Raw genomic sequence first — 21070 nt, 5'->3', positions numbered from 1 at the left:
AGTTTGCTTATCAGTAACACAAAGAACCTCTAAGGCACTACCTTAAGCCTAAGGCCTTGAGGCCTATTAACTCTGGCACAGATAAGTGGCCAAATGGTCAGCTTGAGTTTTGGGGAATTGGGAATAGCGGGCTTAAGGGGGAGATTCTGTACAAAAGGATACCAGGTAACTGCAGAAACACTGAACTTGGCTATTTTAAGGAGAGATACCGTGACAGATGCTTAACCGCAAACTTGTCTTGGTAACAAATTGATGTATATGGTAATAAGCTAAAATCTTTAATATACTAACTAACCTATAGGATAAAGACATTAGGGTGAGGAAGATGGACATTAGTATGAATATTTATGACAGACCTTAGGCTCTCTAATAGGCCAGACCATGCTGTAAGGCAGAATCTGGACCAGCGGACTTATTTGCCACACCAAGGACAGAGCAGGACCACCAAATCCCCAAGAAAGGGGGTGAGTATATGTGAGGAATGGTACAAGATATTACTTTCTCTCTATTTTTGCTACATTTTTATGTGGTTTGGAGCATGTGTGTCTTTCCTAATTGTGTTAAAATAAGTGGTTAAAGCTTTGCTTTGCCCTCCACGTGAGTGTAATCATTATTCACACTGGGGTTCCCAACCAGATATTGAATTTGATAACCTTGATTCTGGGACTAGAGTCCTACCATCCCCAGCTCTTCTAATTGGAAACCAATAATAGAATCAGTAACCCCTAAAGAATCAGGCAACAAGAGCTGGACAAATGTATGAGTGCAATTGTAGGACAGGGTAGTTTAGGATGATGGGGGGCAGGGCTCAGCAGCCCTGAGGGTTCCTTTGCTTCTGGTTTGTCTGATGTTGGATGGCTGGTTCTTGCTCCTCTGCTCAGAATCTAACTGATCGCTCCATGTGGGAGTTAAGAAGAAATGTTCCCACCTTCCAGGGACACAGAATGCATTAGTGGATCATCTCAGCAGATCTTTCTCCAACCACGAATGGTCCATTTGAGGGACATTTTCCAGAGAGGGAGAACTTCCCAGATGTACTTTGTCGCACAAAGGTCTAATAGGAAGTATCCACAGTTCTGCTCTTTTCACAGTCACCATCTGGGCTTACTCGCAGACACATTCCTCTCCCCTGGAAGGACCATCTTTTCTATTCATTTCCACCCACTCTGCTCGCACACAAGGTCCTGTATGGCAACAGGGTAAATATCCTGGCCTATACAGATGATCTGGTCCTCATTTCAGACAACTCAGAGTTTCCAACAAATAGTCAATGTCACCAGCTGGGCTACCAACTAGATGGGGCTCCACTTCAATGCTAGGAAATGTGCATCCCTGCATATTGACAGCAGTAGAAGGGACTCTCAGTCCAGGCGACGCCGTTCCCGATCCAGGGTGAACTCTTGATCTTCCTGGAGGATGGGCAAGCATACTAACATCTCGGCACGCCCATAGGTTTCTGAGTCCGGCAGACACCTGAGGATACCATTGCCAAGATCCTACGAGACGTGGGCAAGATCGACTGTTCCATACTGGCACCATGGTGGCAGATCAATGCCTTGAACACCTTCCTAATCCCCCATATTTCATTTGTCCTGAGGGGATCTGCCATGGTGAAGGTACCTCTGAACGAGGTGGACAGCACCATCAGGCAGCTAGTGAAGAAGTGGATGTTTCTTCCCCGGAGCACCAGCAATAAACTGGTGTACATTTCACATCGGCAGGGCAGTGCCAATGTCCCTCGAATGGGTGATCTGTGCAACATTGCGGTGATCTCTCACGCCTGCTGCCTTCTGATGTGCCTGGATGCCATGGTGAGGAACATCACGGAGAGTGCTCTGCATGATGTCATCAGGAAGCGAATCATCAGGACCCCCTCCAACCAAGATGTTGCCACGTACCTGAGCGGCTCCCTGGAAGGCAAATTTGGAAGAGACGGGGGAGACTGCTTCACTTTAGACTCATCCCTGCAATGCTACGCAACAACTGGAGAAACGTATCGGCTGCCACTGGATGTGGTGCAAGGAACGCCAAGAACTGGGAGTCCTGGTGCCACAGGTGAAAAATGCAGAGCACACAATCATCACTCAGAGAGCTAGAACCAAGCTGGAGAGGACCCTGAAGGATGCCATCCCCTGGCAGTACATGGAAAACCTGAAATGGAAGCCAGACCAGGGGAAGGCCTTGGAGGTGACATGCAAATGGGACGCCAGCAACCACTTCCACCTCGGGGGCAGCTTCACCCAATTTGCCAACTGGAGGTTCATCTACAGGACCCTGCTCAACTGTGTCCTGCTGAATTGAGCCATCTGTCATGGGAATTAGGACAAGCAATGCAGGAAGTGCGGCTATGCCAATGAGACACTACCCAACGTCTTGTGTAGCTGCAGGCCCCATTCCAGAGCCTGGCAGCTGTGCCACAACACCATCCAAGATCACCTTGTTAGCACCATCCTGCCACCAATAGGGAAGGTGGCTGTGACCCCCGCCATCCCCGGAACAGACAGCCAACTGCAACCGGACATCGCCACAGGAAGAAGATAGTCATGGTGGATGTCATAGTTCCCTTTGAAAACAGGACCCCGGCCTTCCACGACGCCTGATCTCAAAAGCGGGGACACCTTGAGAGCTAGGGGTTACGAGGTTCAAACTTCATGCTGACTGTCGGAGCCCTTGGCCCATGGGAACCCAGTAATAAGCGAGTGTTGCAAGAATGCAGAATTGGTCAGCGCTATGCTCGGCTGATGCAGCACCTCATGGTGTCAGATGCCATCAGGTGGTCAAGGGGCATCTATCTAGAACACATCACCAGACATCAGCAATAACAGGAGAGATGAGCTCGAGTGCCATTGAGAAAAGTTGGGAAAGTAACTGACGAACCTCCCTGATGGATTGTACAACCTATCCTAAATTCTCAAATACTTCACTCATTGCTATATTTGCATTTCACAAGCTATTCTTAGCATCCAGTTAACGGGTAACCCACTCAGAAAGGTTATAATAATACTTTAACTGTATCACTGAATTTATTAATCTGCAGTATCCTAAATTAAGGTTATATACTATATGTATCTTATGACTTTCCAACCAACCTTTTTACTTTTGAATAATTTAAGCACTACACCCAGATGTACAGGCACTCTTTCCTTAACCTGTGTATTATATAATTTTAACATTAGCTTTAACATTTTTTTAAGTCTATAAGTACTGTCTGTTCCAATTCCAACCATGATAAAATGTTAATAAATGCACAGACGACACTTTAAAACACAATCCTCTGAATTAAGTATCAGCAATAAGCATTTAGACCCTTCATGCTAATCAAAAGAAGTTAACCCTGTTACAGAGGTAAGTGTTTTTCATATCCAGGGCATACAACTAATCTTGGCAGGAGAATTAACCCCAGGAAATTTTACCCCTCCATGCCACCCCGCCTGGTTTGTGACAAACTTATCCTAAGGTGGCGGATGGTTTCAGACAGTGTTTTACTTAATGTATTGATAGTGAAAATAAAAGATTTTCTTTCCTCTGAAGAGGCAGGTTGAATATCATTAGGTTTAAGGACAGTTATTCTTGACATCACTTTTCCTAAAAAATTCTGGCTTTGATTTTTTTTTTTTTTGTTGAGAAAGGCATTTTGGTGAGAACAAAGGTTTTGCACTTTGTAGAATAAAATGTTAATGTACAGCAACTGCTTGAGGTGACCAAATATCTCTAATCTTCTGCAATCAACAGCTAGACTGTTCAGGCATGCTACAGTAAGAGGTCCCAGTACATCTCCATATATCAAGGTATGTTAAATCACACTGTCTTAATATATTTAAAAAATTAACAAAGGATATAAAATAATGTAATTGCTTTAGAACAGGGATTCTCAAACTTCATTGCACCACGACCCCCTTCTGACAAAAATTACTACATGGGGTGGGGTGAAGAAACAAAGCCTGAGCCCACCCAAGTCCCACTGCCTCTGGTGGGGGGACCAAAGCCAAAGCCCCACCACTCAGGACAGTAGGGCTCAGGCTTCAGCTTTGGCCCCTGAGCCCCAGCAAGTCTAACATCAGCCCTGGTGACCCCATTAAAACAGGGCCACGACCCACAGTTTGAGAACTGCTGCTTTAGAATACCAAGTCAGTACCTGAAAGCAAAGAGAAACTGAGTGAGTTCTGATTTAAAGGGAGGAATGGCAGCATTCCTCAGTAGTTTTTTTTTTTTTTTTTAGAGAAAAAAGTTTACAGCACTACCTGTAACATGGCTCAGATCAACATGGATCAAAAAATATATTTTATAAGCTACTTACTGTCTGAATAAATAAAAGCAGAATACAAGTTGAACAGAGTACCAGGTCATACAAAGTAATTCTGAATGTCTCAGTCCTACTGTAAGTTATTCTCTTCAATTAGTAAAGTAACATACCTGAATACGCCAGTGTAGAGAAACTCTAGAAAGGCAATCATTTAATGCTGAGTTCCAGCCCAAACATCTCCCTGTGAGTCTTGACAAAGAGAGCCTACAGCTTTGAGCAGCTTTTGTGATGAAAGTGGTCTTGGCTTACTTCAAAATGACAAATTCAAGACTAATTATGGGAAAAGTATTCTATTTAAAATAAAAAGCTTAACTACTGCAAAGAAATTAAAGCTGTTAAAAGCTGAAGTTCAATGTGTGTTTTATATATATAAACAATTAAAATGCCCATTGATAACTTTTTTATATATATATAAAGCCAAAGATCCTATAACGTAGATTCTTTCATTACCTAAACAATAAAAATGTACAAGCCGTCTAACCCCAAGACACTCAGAGGGATGCCTAGGGCCAGAAGAAAAAAGAGGTCTCCTGGAAAAATCAAGCAGCTTTGCAGTAAGCTCTTATGCATCATGACTGAGGTTCTGTAGGAAATACTAACCTTTAGAGAACAGATACAGTATGAAACATTCTAGATTAGAGTCCTAGTGATTTATTAGTGCAAGCACAACTAGATAATTTACAAGGCATGCCTTAACCGTTCATTTCATACCCAAAATGGGAGATAGTATGCTATCGTCCTCTCCTGAGTTCAAGAAGACATCTAGTGCTTCTTGATCAGACATGTCCATCAGGTCCATCTGTTCCAGCATGTCCACATTCACCTCCATGGAAGACATACTTCCTATTGGCTCTGCAGCAATAAACAATATGAGTGAATTGACAATGCAGCGCATGTTCTAGGCAAAGACCATCAGCTTTGTAATGTTATTACAAAGGCTTCCACAATTGCCACATTACTGTACTGCATCCTTAATTATTAAACAGCTATTCTCAAAATGTAAATATTACATACATTGGCAAACAAGGAAAATTGATTATTGATAGGAAACAGCTTTGGTAATCGCTTAGAGACAAAACAACAAGGTCTGATCTTGATAACAATAGAAGTTATCGTATTTATAGATTTTTGATATGAATTATAAATAGCTTCTCAGAACCTACAAAAGCAGGAAAGACTTCTTTGTTTCTTGCTCATTGTTTTAGAGCAGGCTGCCGTCATTATCTTTGCAAAAAGGTATTTTATTAGTATTAATATTTGTAGAACCCAGAAGCTGGGGGGGCATGGATCAGCATTCATATCACACTCAGTACCCGGCCCAAACGGGGAAGCTAATGATCCAACCAATGGACCAAATTCCGTGATGAATCCTGGTCACATGCCACCTGAGGCACGTTGCGCACATGCTAAGAAGAAAAAGAAGATAATTCAGAAGCCACAATAAGGATCAGGGCCCTGTCATGCAGGTGCTATAGGAATGCCTATGAAGAGACAGACCTGCCCAAAGGTGCTTACTAATCCAAACGTTTTCTTCTTCCTGCGTCACAACTCTATTCCCCACCTGCACATTTAACAAAAATCTCTCAAGAAAGAAAAAGTACAAGACTGGACAATGTACAAGTATCAACACACAGGAGTTGTGAAAATGCAAGGAAGAGTTGTAATTCTCAAAAGGCAGGTGTTCTTTCTTCCCATTCAACCCACCAGTGCGATCAGTGGTAGCAGACTGTCATGCGGAGGGTGGCCAAACTTACTGACCCTCTGAGCTGCAAACGACAATCTTCAGAAGTTCAAGAGCTGGGGCAAGCCTGCCGGTGCTCGTGGGTAAGGGGTCTTAGGGCTTCAGCCACACAGAAGTTGTCTGCCCAGGCTCGGGCGCTTCAGACCTACTCCTACTGAAGCCCTGAGCCCCAACAGGTGTGCCCCCTAGTTTTCTGCCAGGGTTTACTGACCCTGCTCAGTCACATGGTGCTGCTAGGCCCACTCCCTGCACAGCAGCTGCTGAAGCCGGCAACCTGGGAGCTGCAGACAGAGCCACTCCCTTTGCTGCTGCCTCTCCCCATGGAGCTAATGCAGCAGCTCCTCCCTGCAGCACTAACACCTGGGAACTACAGGGAGGGGCCGCTGAGGGCAAGGGGAGGGCGTGACTCAAGCTGTTGGGGGAAACTTTAAATTGTGCCCCTCCCGCCCCCCAGTCAGGAGGAACCAGTCATCTCTGGCAGAAATCCCTAGTCCCACCACAGGGCAGAAGCCTCAAGTTCCTCCCATCCAGTCTGGTAGGCGGAGAAAAGGGGTGGCGCTCTGCAAGCCACACTTTAACTGTAAAAGAGCCACATGGGGCTCACAAGCTGTGTTTGGCCATCCCTGGCCTAGACAAATGTACAAGGTATTGTCCCATATGGAGACTTCACACCATTAAAGACAAGTGCAAACTTCTTATTAGTATCAGTATAATGCCAACATCAAATACTTGAAGAAACCTCTTTTCTTTAACCTAATAAACATATTTAAAAATGTACAGTAACTCCTCACTTAATGTTGTAGTTATGTTCCTGAAAAATGCGACTTTAAGCAAAATGATGTTAAGCAAATCCAATTTCCCCATAAGAATTAATGTAAATGGGGGGGCTAGGTTCCAGGGAAATTTTTTTCACCAGACACACATACATACACACACATTATAAGTTTTAAATAAACAATTTAATACTGTACACAGCAATGATAATTGTGAGGCTTGGTTGAGGTGGTGGAGTCAGAGGGTGGGATATTTCCCAGGGAATGCCTTATTGTTAAACGATTAACTAGAATTCGGCTGAGCCCTCAAGGGTTAACACATTGTTATTAATGTACCCTCATACTCTACAAAGCCGCACGAATCAAGGGACGGGAGACAGCATGGCAGAGAGAGACAGAGAGATGCGCATTGCCACTTTAAGTATGCTGACTGCACATTGCCTTTTAGTAGATTAGCAAGTTGACACAGCAGCTGCTTCCAGCAAGCTCCCTCCGTCCTGAACCCTGTCATGTCCCACCCCTGCTCTATGGAGATGGAGTAAGCGGGGGGGGACGACACCCCAACATTAACCTCCCTCTTCTCTGCCCCCCCACCGCACAGCAAGCAGAAGGCTTCCGGGAGCAGCTCTAAGGCAGAGGGCAGAAGCAGCACATGACAGTGGGGGGAGGGATAGCTGAACTGCCTGGCAATTGATAGCCTGCTGGGCGGCTGCCGCACAGGGAACTTACAGGAGCGGGGAGCTGATGGGGGGCTGCTGGTCCACCCTGGTTCCAAGCCCCCACCCGCTAGCTGCAATGGGCTGCTCTTTCTGCAAGCAGTGGACAAAGCAGGCGGCTGCCAAACAATGTTAGAAGGGAGCATTGTGCAACTTTAAAGGAGCATGTTCTCTAATTGATCAGCAACGAAACAACATTAACCAGGACAACTAAGTGAGGTACAAGTACTTTCAGCTGCCCCCAAAAGAAGTTTGTGTTTTGACTCTGCCACAATTATAGTACATCAAATAATGACTAAAATAATTATTTTTATAGCTGTCATATGAACTCTTATTTACCTTTTGTTTTGCAGTAAAACTGACTATATAACAGGTAAGCCAAAGAAATACCTTAAGTATGCATATTACTAAAAGTCTCAAACAATGCTGATGTCAGTGTGCGAACGGAGATGCAACCCTATTCCTTCCCTTGATTACTTTTTTTCCCCAAGTATAGCATATCCCCATCTTTCACACCTGCAGCATAGTACAATACTGTACTCAGCAATAATTATGTTCTTCCTTGACTAGCGCTGGTACTGCATTATAAAACAAAGATCAAACATAAAAAGATATACCCTTTTCTCTCCTATAACGCACTGCATTGCCGTGTTTACTTACTGTGCACTGTATTAATAAAAGTGTCAAAATAAAACCAAAACAATCCTCTCACTAGCCTTCTAGTTGTGGGTCTATGGATTAAATGGAGGATATTTCAAAACTTGCCTCGTCTCTCTGCTATCTGCAGGTATCCTGTAGAAAGGTATTGCTCCATATCCTGCTGGAAGGCTTCTTCAAAGAACTTCTGACGCTCCTTTAGCTTCATCTGCTGGGTATGCTCCATATCCAAAACCTTCTGGGCATGCTCAGCATCTAGCTCAGCTGAGGACCAACAATAAAAAGGAATATACACTATTAAAAATGTAGAAACATCTGTAAATTTGCTTTTAACATGACTTCTCAGAATCACACCAATGAATTATGTAATTATGTAAATCTTCTCAATCATACGCTCATATTTAACATAGTGTGAATACACAAAAAAGAGATGACCTCCTCTTGAAACATTCTGTCTCACTTTCTAGGCTATTTGTAAAGAAAAGGACACATTTATCATTCAACCCAACAGTTCAAATTATATGTACCTCATCTGACACACAACTGATCACTCATCACAGTCACTGAATTCTAAGACCCATGGATAAACTAAGATTGGATTACACAGGTCTGAATCTCTATATACAGTAATGTATAAGGGCAATAATGAAAAGATGTTCTAGCATCATTTCTGCACTTCCTGAGTATTGCAGATAGTCCACTTTCAAAATCATACCTCATCACTCCCATAAGGCAAATATGGTACTATGAGGTACTATAACCAGATGTCCCAATATTAAACTGATATAACTCAAGATTTCTTGGAATGAATAAACCGAAACACTTATTGAGTACAGACTTCAAACAATGACAGTGTCAGAATACTGCTGAGTAAAATTAGCAATAATGATGTTATGCATATTTAATAAACAAATTAATGTCAAGATGTTATAGTCTTCATTTTTGTGTCTGCAGAGTGAGCACAGTTGAGCCTACTTTGAAACTTCAAGGTAATGATGCCACATCAAATAATAAACTGTCAGCTATTCCCCATTTTAATAGGATAAGAAAGTACACTTCTTATAATTCTCTTAACAAAAACTTAATTCAGATACTCATGGCTGATATGTTATATCATAAAATATTAGTAATGTAATTAAAAAGAAAAATTAAAGGTTTAAAGACTGGACACTCAAAAAGTCAGATTCCTGCACCAACCTCGAACAACCTTGGAGAAAGCATATAGGAGGTCCAGAAAATTAATCCTACTTGTCACCAGTGCTCTAAGTGTGCTCAAATTTTGGAACAAATGGAAGAGGGATGCTTGAAACCTCCCAAGTTTTCAGACATATAGCTGCTTTGAAGGATACGTCTAAGAAAGATATGCATGAGACACACCATGAACAAAGGCAGTTTACCATGCCTTTCTGTGCAACCATGGAGAACCTTCATGTAGCAAAACCCCTGTGGTTCCACTACACACAGAGTGGGTCAGAATATGAAGAACCTATGAAGATGTACAGATCCTGTGTATTATGGAGCCAAACTACATGAAGGCTCCCTGTGTGCCACAGTACATTGTGTATCTGGAGGAGAGGGCAATGGATTACATTGCATGGAGCCATTCCCCTTAGCATGCTGAGAGTGCAAGTGGGGCACGGTCCATCATATGGCTGAAGTAGTGACTACAGAGCGCAACTGCTGCCACTGAACAGTCAACTGTGGAAAAAAATTGTGATTCTGGCTGTGTAGAGAAGCCAGGATTTACGTATTAGAGAATTCACACTTCAAATGTTTCAGGTGGCATGTCTGCAGTGTGGGTTCAGGAGAAAAAATGGAATAGTGTCGACAACGTTTGGGAGGTTATTCACAATTATAAGGGCTGGAAATGTAATCTGTTTTTTAAATAAAAAACCAGATTCATCCAACAGTTTCTGCAGAGCTCCTTACTTGCCAGGAAATTTTTCTGTTTATTAGTGCATGAATGTGTCAACTCTGAGCTATTAGGATAGTGAAAACCATGGGGGTAGAGTCACTGTCTGTGACTCTATACTGGATTGGTGAAATCTAATTATAGAACATACCACCAATTTGGGGTGTCTGCCCTGTTTTTGACAGCCTACCTTGAGGTAGGAACTCACCGTTATGAGCCACTCCAGAAAGCATCACAAGCACATTGAAAATGCTAATTTTTTCCATTCTTTCCAATTATTTACCTAAGCCCATCAATATTAGGACTTTAGTGAGGACTTCAGCTATGTTAGGCAGATCTTATAACTTCTTTGAGGGTGCTCTAGCCATTTTAAGGGTAATTATAGAGACCATTACAAAATACACACTGTGTAATCCTATATCATACCCCTTAGTACCAGCATTCACTGTTCTATATAGTGTTAGCAATACATTTAGTGACTGGAAATGCAAACATCTGGATCAAGGTGATTAATTGATACTACTGACTGTCAGAAGCATCACAACAGAATTCAGGGATCTTACACATCTTATTGGAGAAAATGTCAGGAGACAAATGGGGACTTTTCCAATATATAATCAGTTGACTATTTCAGGGTAGCTATAATCAGCTACTTTAATATTTAGAGCTACAAAACCAGTGCTCTGATTCACTTACTAAAAGCCTTCTAAAGATGCATTTCCTTCCATGAAGGAAGTAGTAAATCAATAAAAATGTCTCCCCTCCAGAATCCATATTCCTTCCCTTGTGTTTCCCAATCTTCTGGCAACTATCTTAGAGGCTACTTATCTTAACGTAACTGGAGTTGTTTGAAATGCCTTGGTCTACACTGTAGGTGTGTGTGCCCCACACACATGGACCCAGAATCTTTTAGCCAGCAGTGTCTATTGCAGGGGTGTCAAACTCAATTGCACAGGGGGCCAAAACTCAAAACTCGCGGGCCGAACAGTATAACCATTTATTTAACAGACTAAATATTTATGTTTTTTAACCATTAATATGAACCAAAATACAGGATATCATTCCAAAATAAATACATTTCAACTTAAAATATTTTGCTCTTCATAAAAAAATATCCTGTCAATACAATACATTCAAAATCTGTACATGCTGGAATATTAAAAAATCTGAAAATATAAATAAAAAATTGAATTTAAAGCAAAAGTATAATCATAACAAATCATAACATTCCATTTTCTTGTCCTATTTAGTCAGAGCCTGATACTTGGAGTCTTTTCTTTGCAACAAGTTCGTTTATGTTTGGGGTTAGGTTCTGTGTTGTGAAGATTCTCAGGATCGATTGCAGGTGTTCATCAGTGAGGCGACTCCTGTGTGACGTTTTGTTAATTTTCATCACAGAGAACAGCTGCTCGCACAGATATGTGCTGCCAAACATGGACAGGATTCGAGCCGCATGTTGGCGGAGCTGCGGCATCGCTTCAGGAATGAAGCGAGTGAACTGTGCTGGCCCCGCAGTGTCGTACTTTGCCTTCAGTGTCCCGTTACATTGCAGTTCTATCAGCTCCATCTGCATTTCTACAGGTGCGGTTTCCACATCGACTGCAAATGGGTTGCGAAGCAGCTCGAAGTTACTTTTCTGTGCCTCAAAGTCACTGAAGCGCCGTGCGAACTCAGTGCGCAGCGCGCTGAGTTTTTCAGCAAAGGTGGCATTTGGGAAAACTGTGGCACTTTCTTGGTTCCGTATTACTTGGCAACAGGGAAAGTGAGACAGGTTGCATTGGTGCATTTGTGTCTCCCATAAGCGCAGCTTCACTTGAAATGCCTTCACTGCATCATGCATATCGGTTATTATGTGCTCCCGTCCCTGGAGTTGAAGGTTTAAAGCGCTAAGATGCGACGTTATGTCAGCCAGGAACGCCAACTCACATTTCCACTTTTCATCCCGCAGAACTGTGCAGTCTTTCCCCTTACTGTCCATGAACTGGCAGATTTCCTCTCGCAGCTCAAAGTGTCTTTTGAGAACTTTTCCCCGACTTAGCCACCGGACCTCCGTATGATATGGCATATCGCCAAACTCGCTATCTATTTCCCGCAGAAAAGACTGGAATTGGCGGTGATTTAAACCGTGGGCTCTGATAAAGTTGACGGTTTGTGTTACAGTGTTCATCACATGATCCATTTTTAGGACTTTAGCACTCAGCGATTCCTGGTGTATGATGCAGTGATACACTGTCAACTCACCGGCACAGTTCTCCTCCCGCATCTTTGAGCGCATCCTTCCCACCAGTCCATTTTTTTCACCACACATAGCAGGTGCGCCATCTGTTGTAAGTCCAACGAGTTTTTCCCACGGCAGTTTCATGTCGGTTACACTTTGAAATACATTTCCAAAGATGTCTTCTCCTTTCGTTGTCCCGTGCATCGATTTAATGTCCAGTATTTCCTCTGTTACGCACAAATTGGAATCCACACCACGGATAAATATCGCCAGCTGTGCAGTGTCAGTCGCGTCAGTAGTTTCATCCACGGCAAGGGAATATGCAACAAAATCTTTTGCTCTTTCAATCAACTGTGTTTTCAAATCAGTCGCCATCTCACAAAGCCGATTAGCAACAGTGTTTCTGCTGAGGCTTACATTTGCAAACGCTCGCGTTTTATCTGGACAAAGGACGTCGCACACTTTCATCATACAATTCTTTACGAATTCCCCCTCGGTAAACGGCCGTCCTGATTTGGTGATCTCTTCGGCCACAATGAAACTTGCTTTCACAGCAGCTTCACTTTGTGATTTTGCTTTGGTGAAAAACGTCTGCTGGGATGTCAAATTCTTCTTCAACTCCTCTACCTTTTGTAGCTTCTGTCCTGCGCTCAGGTTTTTGAATTTGTTCTCATGTTTCGTCTCGTAGTGCCGTCTTAGGTTATACTCCTTCATTACAGTGATATTACTCCCGCAAAGGAGACACACTGGTTTACCTGCAATTTCAGTAAACATATACTCATTCTCCCACCGGCTTTGAAAGCCTCGGTTTTCAGAATCAATTTTTCTCTTGGCCATTGTTGGGGTCTAGCTTTGATTTGATATTAGCGTTGTATACATCAACAGACCGCGAACTTGAACCGCGGCTTGCCGTTGGCGGCAATTGCACTGCATCATGGGATTTGTAGTGTGTGTTATTGGGGCGTCATATCACAGGGCCATTAAAAACAGATATATAAAACGATTTCGCGGGCCGGATATAATTGTATGGCGGGCCGGATGTGGCCCGCGGGCCTTGAGTTTGACACATGTGGTCTATTGGGACTGCACATTTAGCCTGAATGTCCTCGTGTCCTATCCAGAGGCAGAGCAGCAGCAACTGGCACTCAGATCCTTCACCGATACAGATATCCAGGTAAAGAACTTTGTACTGAGAACAGGTCATAGGATCCATGTGGACAAAGGCATCTTGAGAAAAAAAATAAAAAATGTTACTTGCCTGTATAGTAACGGTTGTTCTTCAAGGTGTGTTGTGAACATATATATTCCATTGCAGGTACAGTGCACCCAAAGCACATGAATCAGACTTGTCAGCACTATCACTAGGCAGCACATGTGCTCATGGTATCCTCATGCAACTGTTCGAGGGCATAAAAGGGATGTGTCTGCCATTTCCCTCTCCATTCCTTCGCATCATTGTCTATCTAATGTCTGAAGTAGTGGGAAAGGTGGAAGAGTCATAGAATGTATATGTGCACAAAATCTCAAAAAACAACAATTACTATACAGGTAAGTAACTCTTTTTTCTCCTTTGAGTGATGGTGTATATAAATTACACTCCAGGTGATTCATCAGCCGTTCCCTTACAAGTGGAAGGATTCTGGATTATCTGAACAGAGATTGTAACCCCAGCTTCCCAAAGTTAGCATTGTCATAAGAAGCTTGAGTGACAGCATGTCTGAAAAAGATATGCACAGTGAACCACGTCAATGGTGTCACTTAACAGCTACTGGATATTGCTCAGAAAGACTGCTGAAGCGGAACTAGCACTGGTGAAGTGAGCCATTATTCTTGGTGGAGGAGAGATGTCAGCAACATGGTAGTGGAGCTTAATGTAGTCAGAAACCCAATGTGAGATATGCTAAGATGACAATGATCAACTCTTAACTCTTTCAGCATGGGCTACAAAAAGTCTAGAAGAGACTCTGAAGGACTTTGCGCAGTCCAGGTAGAACACCAAAGCTCTATGAACATCCAAGGTGTGGAGTCTTCTTCATCTTTGGGAGAGTGCTGTTTTTCTTGAAACCCCATAATAATAGTTTGATTCAGATGGAAAGCTGAGACCATTTCTGGGATAAAATTGGGTGTGACCTAGGAAAAATCTCATCTTTATGAAGCAACAGAGAGTCCTGTGGCACCTTTAAGACATCTGTTAGTCTTAAAGGTGGCACAGGACTCTCTGTTGCTTTTTACAGATCCAGACTAACATGGCTACTCCTCTGATACTTCTCATCTTTGTGGAAGACCATGAAAGGAAGATCAGCCAGAAGAGCTTGAAGTTCCGAAACTCTTCTTAAGGAAGTAATTACCACTAGAAAAGCAGTCTTTATAGACAACAGAAGTAGATTGAACCTATGGTCACAATCTAAGGTGGATCCAACAAGCCTGGAGAGGACTAGGTTTCGATACCATATAAATAATGAATCAGACACAGGTGGGTAAACATTGAGTAGGCCTTTTAGATGTCTGAAAACCAGAGAGTGAAAGAAAATGGAAAACCCAACTGTTGGTGGATGCAGATATGGAAGACAGGTGGACTATCACCAAACTGAGAGGCTAGATGATTTCAGGTGCAATAGATAGTCCAATATATGTCTAACTCCTGTACGATGAGACAATAAGTGTTGAGTTTATGCCAAAAACCTCTTCCACTTTGATGTATATGTGGCTCTCGTGCAATCTTTGCTGTTGCTTACCAAGACGGTTTGAACATCTTGGCAGCATGATCTCTCGTGAGTACTTAACCAGAGATCATCCATGATGTGAGGTTAGGATGCAGAGACTTGCCCTGGGTCTGAGACAGGAGATCCTTGACTAGCGGCAAAGTTATCAGTGGCCAGACGGAGGGTTGATGCAAGTCTGTGAACCAGTACGGCCTTGGCCAAACTGGTGTCACTAAGATTAATGATGCTTTCTCTCTTTTTAGTTTCCTGATTATCCTTGGAATGAGAGAAATTGGAGGGAATGCATATAGGACACAACTGGATCAAGGGAGAAGAAAGGTTATCTGTGATGGAACCTGGGCTGCAGCCCTCCCTGGAGCAAAATCTCTTGCATTTGTTGTTCAGGTTGATTGCAAACAAATCCAACTTGGTACCGCCATTCATGGAAAATCTGGAGGGGTACGGCTTTTATGATTGACCACTTGCAATGGTGTATGAAATCCATGCTGAGGGAACCTACAATTGTATTTCTCACTCCTGGAAGGTGGAACACTTTCAAGGAGATACTGTTCCTTATGCATAGACTCCACAGGTGTATAGCTTCTTGGCATAGCTGAGGTGACCTTACACCTCCCTGCTTGTTCAGATAAAAACTAACAGTGGTGTTGTCTGTAAGAACTTGTATCACCTGGTTCTTGATGGTGGACATAAGTGTCCTGCATTTACATGGAATGAAACTTCCTGGGGTAACTAAAGAACTTGTGCCGGAAGTTGAATGAGATGGGCACCCCAGCCTTTGGTAGATGCATCTGTTACCAGAGTCATAGTAGGTTCTGGGGACAAAAGTGGACTTCCTTTGCTTATGATCCCTGTTTCCAACCATCAATCCAAAGAGTGAAACATTCAAGCAGGTATGCAAACTTGCATATCCAAAAAATGCCTGGTAGGATGATATACTGAATGGAGCCAGGCCTGTAGACAGCAAAGGTGAAGTCTGCCATCGGGAGTTAGCTATGTGTATGAGGCTACATGGCCAGGAGCTTCACACAGGAATGCACCATTGAGATTGGGTTGGACTTGAGACTTCCAGAGAGGAAAGCTATAGCCTGAAACCTTTCCTTGTAACTTTAATTTGTCAAAATTTAGATTCAGGACTTATCTAGAGAATGACAACAAGGATGCTGTTTTGGGCTTGGTTGTTTAATGTCCCTCGGAATATCTAATCATCCAGGTAAGGAAATATTTGAACGTCTAAATGGCACAGACATGCGGTTACCACCAATGTTCCCTCTAATTTTTTCCATCCATTTGCAGAATACATTTTGTTATGTGCACTAAGGTATGTGCCTATGTGTGCCACCAGTAGAAACAAAAAACCTAGATATGATATATATATATTTTTAAAAAGTTACCATAGGGATAAGTACTCCAGCCAGGACAGGTTGGCATTTTAGAACTCACTACTCAAAGAATTATATTTAAGTGTAAGAGAAACAAAATTATGAAATGCATAGACCAGTCAAAACACTAAAATAACACACTTCGAAAGAATGAAAGTACAGAGAATATATGTGCATTGCAGGAAGTACCGAGTTGTAACAACAACACCACCACCACAAGTATGTGTTGGGTGGCGAGTGTGAGACACAGAGACTGGGTTCAGTGTTCCCTCTAATTTTTTATGTCTACGTGCGGAATATGGAGGTGATGGGTGACACATCACCTTCATAATGGTGCACATAACAAAATTCATGTGGTGGAGGTGGGGCAGAGGGGTTCGGAGTGTGGGAGGGGGCTCAGGGTTGGGGCAGAGGATTGGGGTGCTTTGAGGTGGGGCTGGGGATGAGGGGTTCAGGGTGCAGGAGGCAGCTCAGGGCTGGGGCTTGGGGGGCTGAGGACTCTGGCTGGGAGTGCAGGCTCTTTGGTGGGGTTCGAGGTGCGGGAGAGGGATGAGGATTGAGTGCAGGGGCTGAGGGCTCTGGCTAGGGGTGAAGGCTCTGGGGTGGGGATGAGGGGCTCAGGATGCAGGCTGCCCTGTGGCTGCGGTGGGGAGAAAGGATCCCCCCTCCCATCCCTCTCTCGCCGCAGCAGCTTGGGGCTGGGGGAGAGGCGCTTCTCCCCGGCAACTTCAGTAGGGCTCGGCCGGGCCAAGGGAAGGGTTCCTCTCCCCCAGGTGTGACAAGTCCGGGACAGGTCAGGTTGTTGGGACTGGGAGAGAGGCGCCTCTTCCTGCTGGGTCCGGCAGGGAGGGACGCCTTTCCCGCCGCAGCCCTAAGCCCCTGCGTGGGGCTTAATACACGGCCGCACAGCTTAGAGGGAACTTAGCTCTTGTGTGTGACACACAGAGACAGACTGTGTGCTGGCTGCTGGGGAAAGCTGTGCGCAGTCTCTTCCAGACACTCACTGAAAGCTCTCCAGCGCCCTGTTGTCTCCCCTTTCCCACTTTGCAGAGATGGGGTACATGGATGTAGAGAGAGAGAGAGAGAGAGAGACTGACTGTGTGAGCTGGCTGCTGGGGAAATCTGAGAAACAGTGAGAAAAGAAAGGGACTCACCCACTCACCAGTCAGACCTCAGCAGTTCTGAGTCCTCCTGAGCCAGGCTGTCCCTTCTGCCCTGCTCTGCGGAGATGGGGCACTGGGGTGGGGGGAGAGGGACACCCTGACATCAGCACCCTCCTTCCTCTGCACAGCTGGAGGAGGGCACCTGAACACATACTGCCGGCTGTGCGTGCTCTCCTAATCAGCTGGGCAGCGCTTGAATCTCTCCTGCGTAGCCGCTCAAGCGCGCAGCTTATAGAGAACACAGGTTACCACCGCATTCACTTGATGAAAAACCCTTGGGGCTGAGAACAGCCTAAAGCGAAAAACTGTCATCATAATGCATGTTGCCTACTATGAAACAAAGGTTCCTCTGGTCTGGATGTACAGCCACATTGAAATACATGAGCAAATTGAGGGCAGCATACCTATTTCCAATCTCCAAGGAAGGGATAACAGAAGCAAAGATGAACCCCTTGAACCTGATTCTCTTGACGAAAATGATTCAACTTTCTTACATCTAAAATGGGACATCCACCTGATTTCTTTCAGACCAGGAAGTAAAGCTTCCCCTCCCCCCCCCCCCGTGTTGATAAGGAATCTTGTCTATTGCTCCCCATTCCAGGATAGAGAGTATACTTTTTGAAGCAATTCAGTCTTGTGAGATGGGTCTCTGGAAGGGGACGGGGAAGGTGGATTTGGAAAAGGAAGGGAAGTGAATTGGTAATGTATCTCTCCATTATTGTGCTGAATGCCCACTTGTCTGATGTGATTTTTTTCCCCAAGCACAGCAAAAGAATGATAGGTGTCTTCGAAAGGGAGGAGATATGGTCCGTGTGCTATCCTCGACTGAGCAGTCAAAAATGACTGCTTGGAAGTTGAAGTAGTTTGGTGAGAAAGGTCTGTTGTAGATTAAGCCAACTGGTGACATCGAGATCTAAACCTTCTCTTCAAGAAGTCCTGTGACCTCTGTTGGAAATAGGATACTGTAACAGTGAAGTCTAAACTCACTGTTTCCCTGGATCTTACTCACTGGAGTGCAAACTTCTAATAAACGAAGTGTTGCCCAGGGAGTGCATAGTATCGTCCGTTTTTGAAGAAAATATTCTGGACCCTTCAAAGAGAAAAATTTCAATAATATTCAAATGCCAGAAGCCTGCAGTCAGGGAGAATGCCTCATGGAGATGGTGGTGGCAACTGAAGGCAAAGCTGTATCAGCGGCCTCAAATAGCTGCCTGAAGGGATGTCCAGGCTGTGAAGTATCCTTCTAAAACCAGAGCCAGGAACTGTTCCCTATATTCTTCTGGTGGTTTGTCAGCATATTTAGAAATTAAAGTAAAACTAATAAAATTAGACAAGAGTGCTTGATAGTTGACCACTTATTTGAAGAGTAGTGATGGAATATGCCTTTTGGCCATTTAAGTCCAGTCTCTTGCACTCCTTGTTTTTGGGAGTGACTTTAGGATGGGATGTCAAGATCACTCATTAGTATCCGTGACCAGTAAGGAATCAGAAACTGGATGGGTAAAAATGTAATTAAGTTCTGTTGTGGAACTTAACATCCATGTACTCACTTGACCATAGGTACTATAGAAGTTGGAGTCTACCAGAGTTTTCATCTGCTCTAGCAAATCTCCATCAATGGGAAGGGTGCAAGCTTTCCCAGGGCAGGGATCTGTAACATATCAAGGAAGCTTTGTGGGTTTTCTTGCACAAGCTCAACTTGCACTCCTAAGAAAGTGGCCCCTCTCCTCATCAGGTCCTGAAAAACCTTGAAGTTCTTTAGGGTGGGAGTAGTTGGGAGAGGGAGAGATTGATTCAGGGGTGATGACTTCATCCAGAGATGAATAAATATGCAGGGGGGACATCTAGGGGTTCCTCTGTAGGGTCCTACACATTTGGTGGATGGATGATGACGGTATTCTGAGCCAAGGTTTCCTGTACTGGAGGAAGGGACCTCCTCTTAGATTGTGATGGAGGTATAGAATCCCTTGGAACAGCCCCAAACCAGTAAGGACCTGGGGGATTCTACAATGTCTGAGATGCCTATGGTAGAGGCCAACATCCTGGGGCCCCATAAGAAATCCAGTCTTGATCTTTAGACCTGTAACCGTGGTATGAGGCCTATAAGGTGATCTAAAAGATTGTGAAGATGATACAAGTTCCTCCCTTTCAGAGTCCAAAGAAGAAATGTGGGTTTCTTCAAAAAACTGAACAGCAGACCCCAGGAGGATCTGAGGTGGTCTGGGAATGGGAAGTACCCAGGAATCCAAAGACAGCAAGGGTCAAGGCAATTAGATCGCCAAAGAGGTTATAGGAATAAATTAAGTTAAATGAAAATCCAAAGTAATTTTCAGTAAAAGTTTCAGTTGCAGCGTAAGAATAACTGTCTTTATGGAACACAATGCATCTGAGCCTGTATTTCACTCACTCTGCAAGCTGAAGTGATAGATGCTAAAAATACGGTTTTTTATAGTGAAATGATGTGATGAACATAACATAGGTTCAAAGGGAGGATCAATTCAGGACATGAGCCCCAACTGAAATACCAAGTAGGAAAGGGTGTACTGGTGAAATAAATGAGTCAACGCTTGTAGTCATCTGGAATCAGTGAGATGGGGCGTAAAATGAATGACCCTCAGCAAGCAGGTGGTAAGGCAGAGACAGCGGTCAAACGTACCTTAGTAGAACTGACAAAGTCCTGAATATTTTAAGAGTCAAATAGTATAGAGAAGCAAATAGAATGCTCTGAGAGTTGAATATGCCTCTGAGTAGATCTCACACACACACACACACACACACACACACAAAAACAACAACATCCATTTAGCCTTATATGTCTATCTTGTTGAGATCTTTCTTTTCTGACTCAAAACCTCTTGGACTGTTACGAGAGAATTGGATTGGACATAACCCAACACCACTTTGTGCACTTGGCCACCATAAGCTGGCAGCAAGGACACCATGTAGTGAGGAAGAATTTGGTCTTTGGTCTTGCTTTGGCAGACAAAACAGCTGCACAGCTGCAGTGTTACTAACAAGGAAAGATAAAATAAAGTGACAGATTCATGAGAATGGAAGGGAGTGTGGACAGCTGACCTAGAGTCCGGGTCTCTGTAATTGTAAGTTTTTTGCCTTACTTATAAGTAGAAATTATGAGTTCTTTGCAGTTGCTACGGAAATGGCCAGCCCATTAGGGGTTACCTTGAGTTATGCTTTGTTTTGAGTTACCTATAAAAAGATTAGTTAGAGAGTGTACTTCAGATAAGTTTGGATTTTCTATGAGCAAGGAGACACTGACATCAACCTCCCCAGCAGCTAGGAGGAAGGCTGACCACCAGAGCCCTGCTGCTGCCACGCAACACCACTTCAGAGTTTAGTAACTATCTCTGAGGTGGTGTTCTAGACTATTGCCATTTTTGATGTGTGCTTTGTACTCAATAAAACAAGGATTTTTGAGTGAAAGCACTCTTGTGTGTCCAATCATTTATCAGATGGAGGTGCTGTGT

General features: G+C 43.7%; 2 protein-coding genes across 5 annotated transcripts in view; both read right to left on the bottom strand.

Moving 5' to 3' along the window:
• The window catches only part of DTNBP1 (dystrobrevin binding protein 1), a 159192-nt gene that overhangs the window by 3453 nt on the left and 134669 nt on the right, over positions 1 to 21070 (bottom strand). For all 4 annotated transcript variants that reach the window (XM_034762368.1, XM_034762367.1, XM_034762366.1 and 1 more), the window contains exons 8-9: positions 8299 to 8454; positions 5015 to 5155 (exon numbers count right to left, since the gene is read on the bottom strand). In XM_034762368.1, the coding sequence (XP_034618259.1) occupies positions 5015 to 5155; positions 8299 to 8454 (297 nt within the window). The remainder of the gene's footprint in view (positions 1 to 5014; positions 5156 to 8298; positions 8455 to 21070) is intronic.
• On the bottom strand, positions 11076 to 13396 carry LOC117873226 (general transcription factor II-I repeat domain-containing protein 2A-like). The gene has a single exon (XM_034762364.1). The coding sequence runs from the start codon at positions 13155 to 13157 to the stop codon at positions 11349 to 11351; it is 1809 nt and encodes a 602-aa protein (XP_034618255.1). The 5' UTR covers positions 13158 to 13396; the 3' UTR covers positions 11076 to 11348.

This window comes from Trachemys scripta, chromosome 2, assembly GCF_013100865.1.
Source record: "Trachemys scripta elegans isolate TJP31775 chromosome 2, CAS_Tse_1.0, whole genome shotgun sequence".
NCBI lineage: Eukaryota > Metazoa > Chordata > Testudines > Emydidae > Trachemys > Trachemys scripta.
The sequence above is the reverse complement of the archived record's forward strand: the minus strand, read 5'-3'. Positions and strand labels throughout refer to the sequence as shown.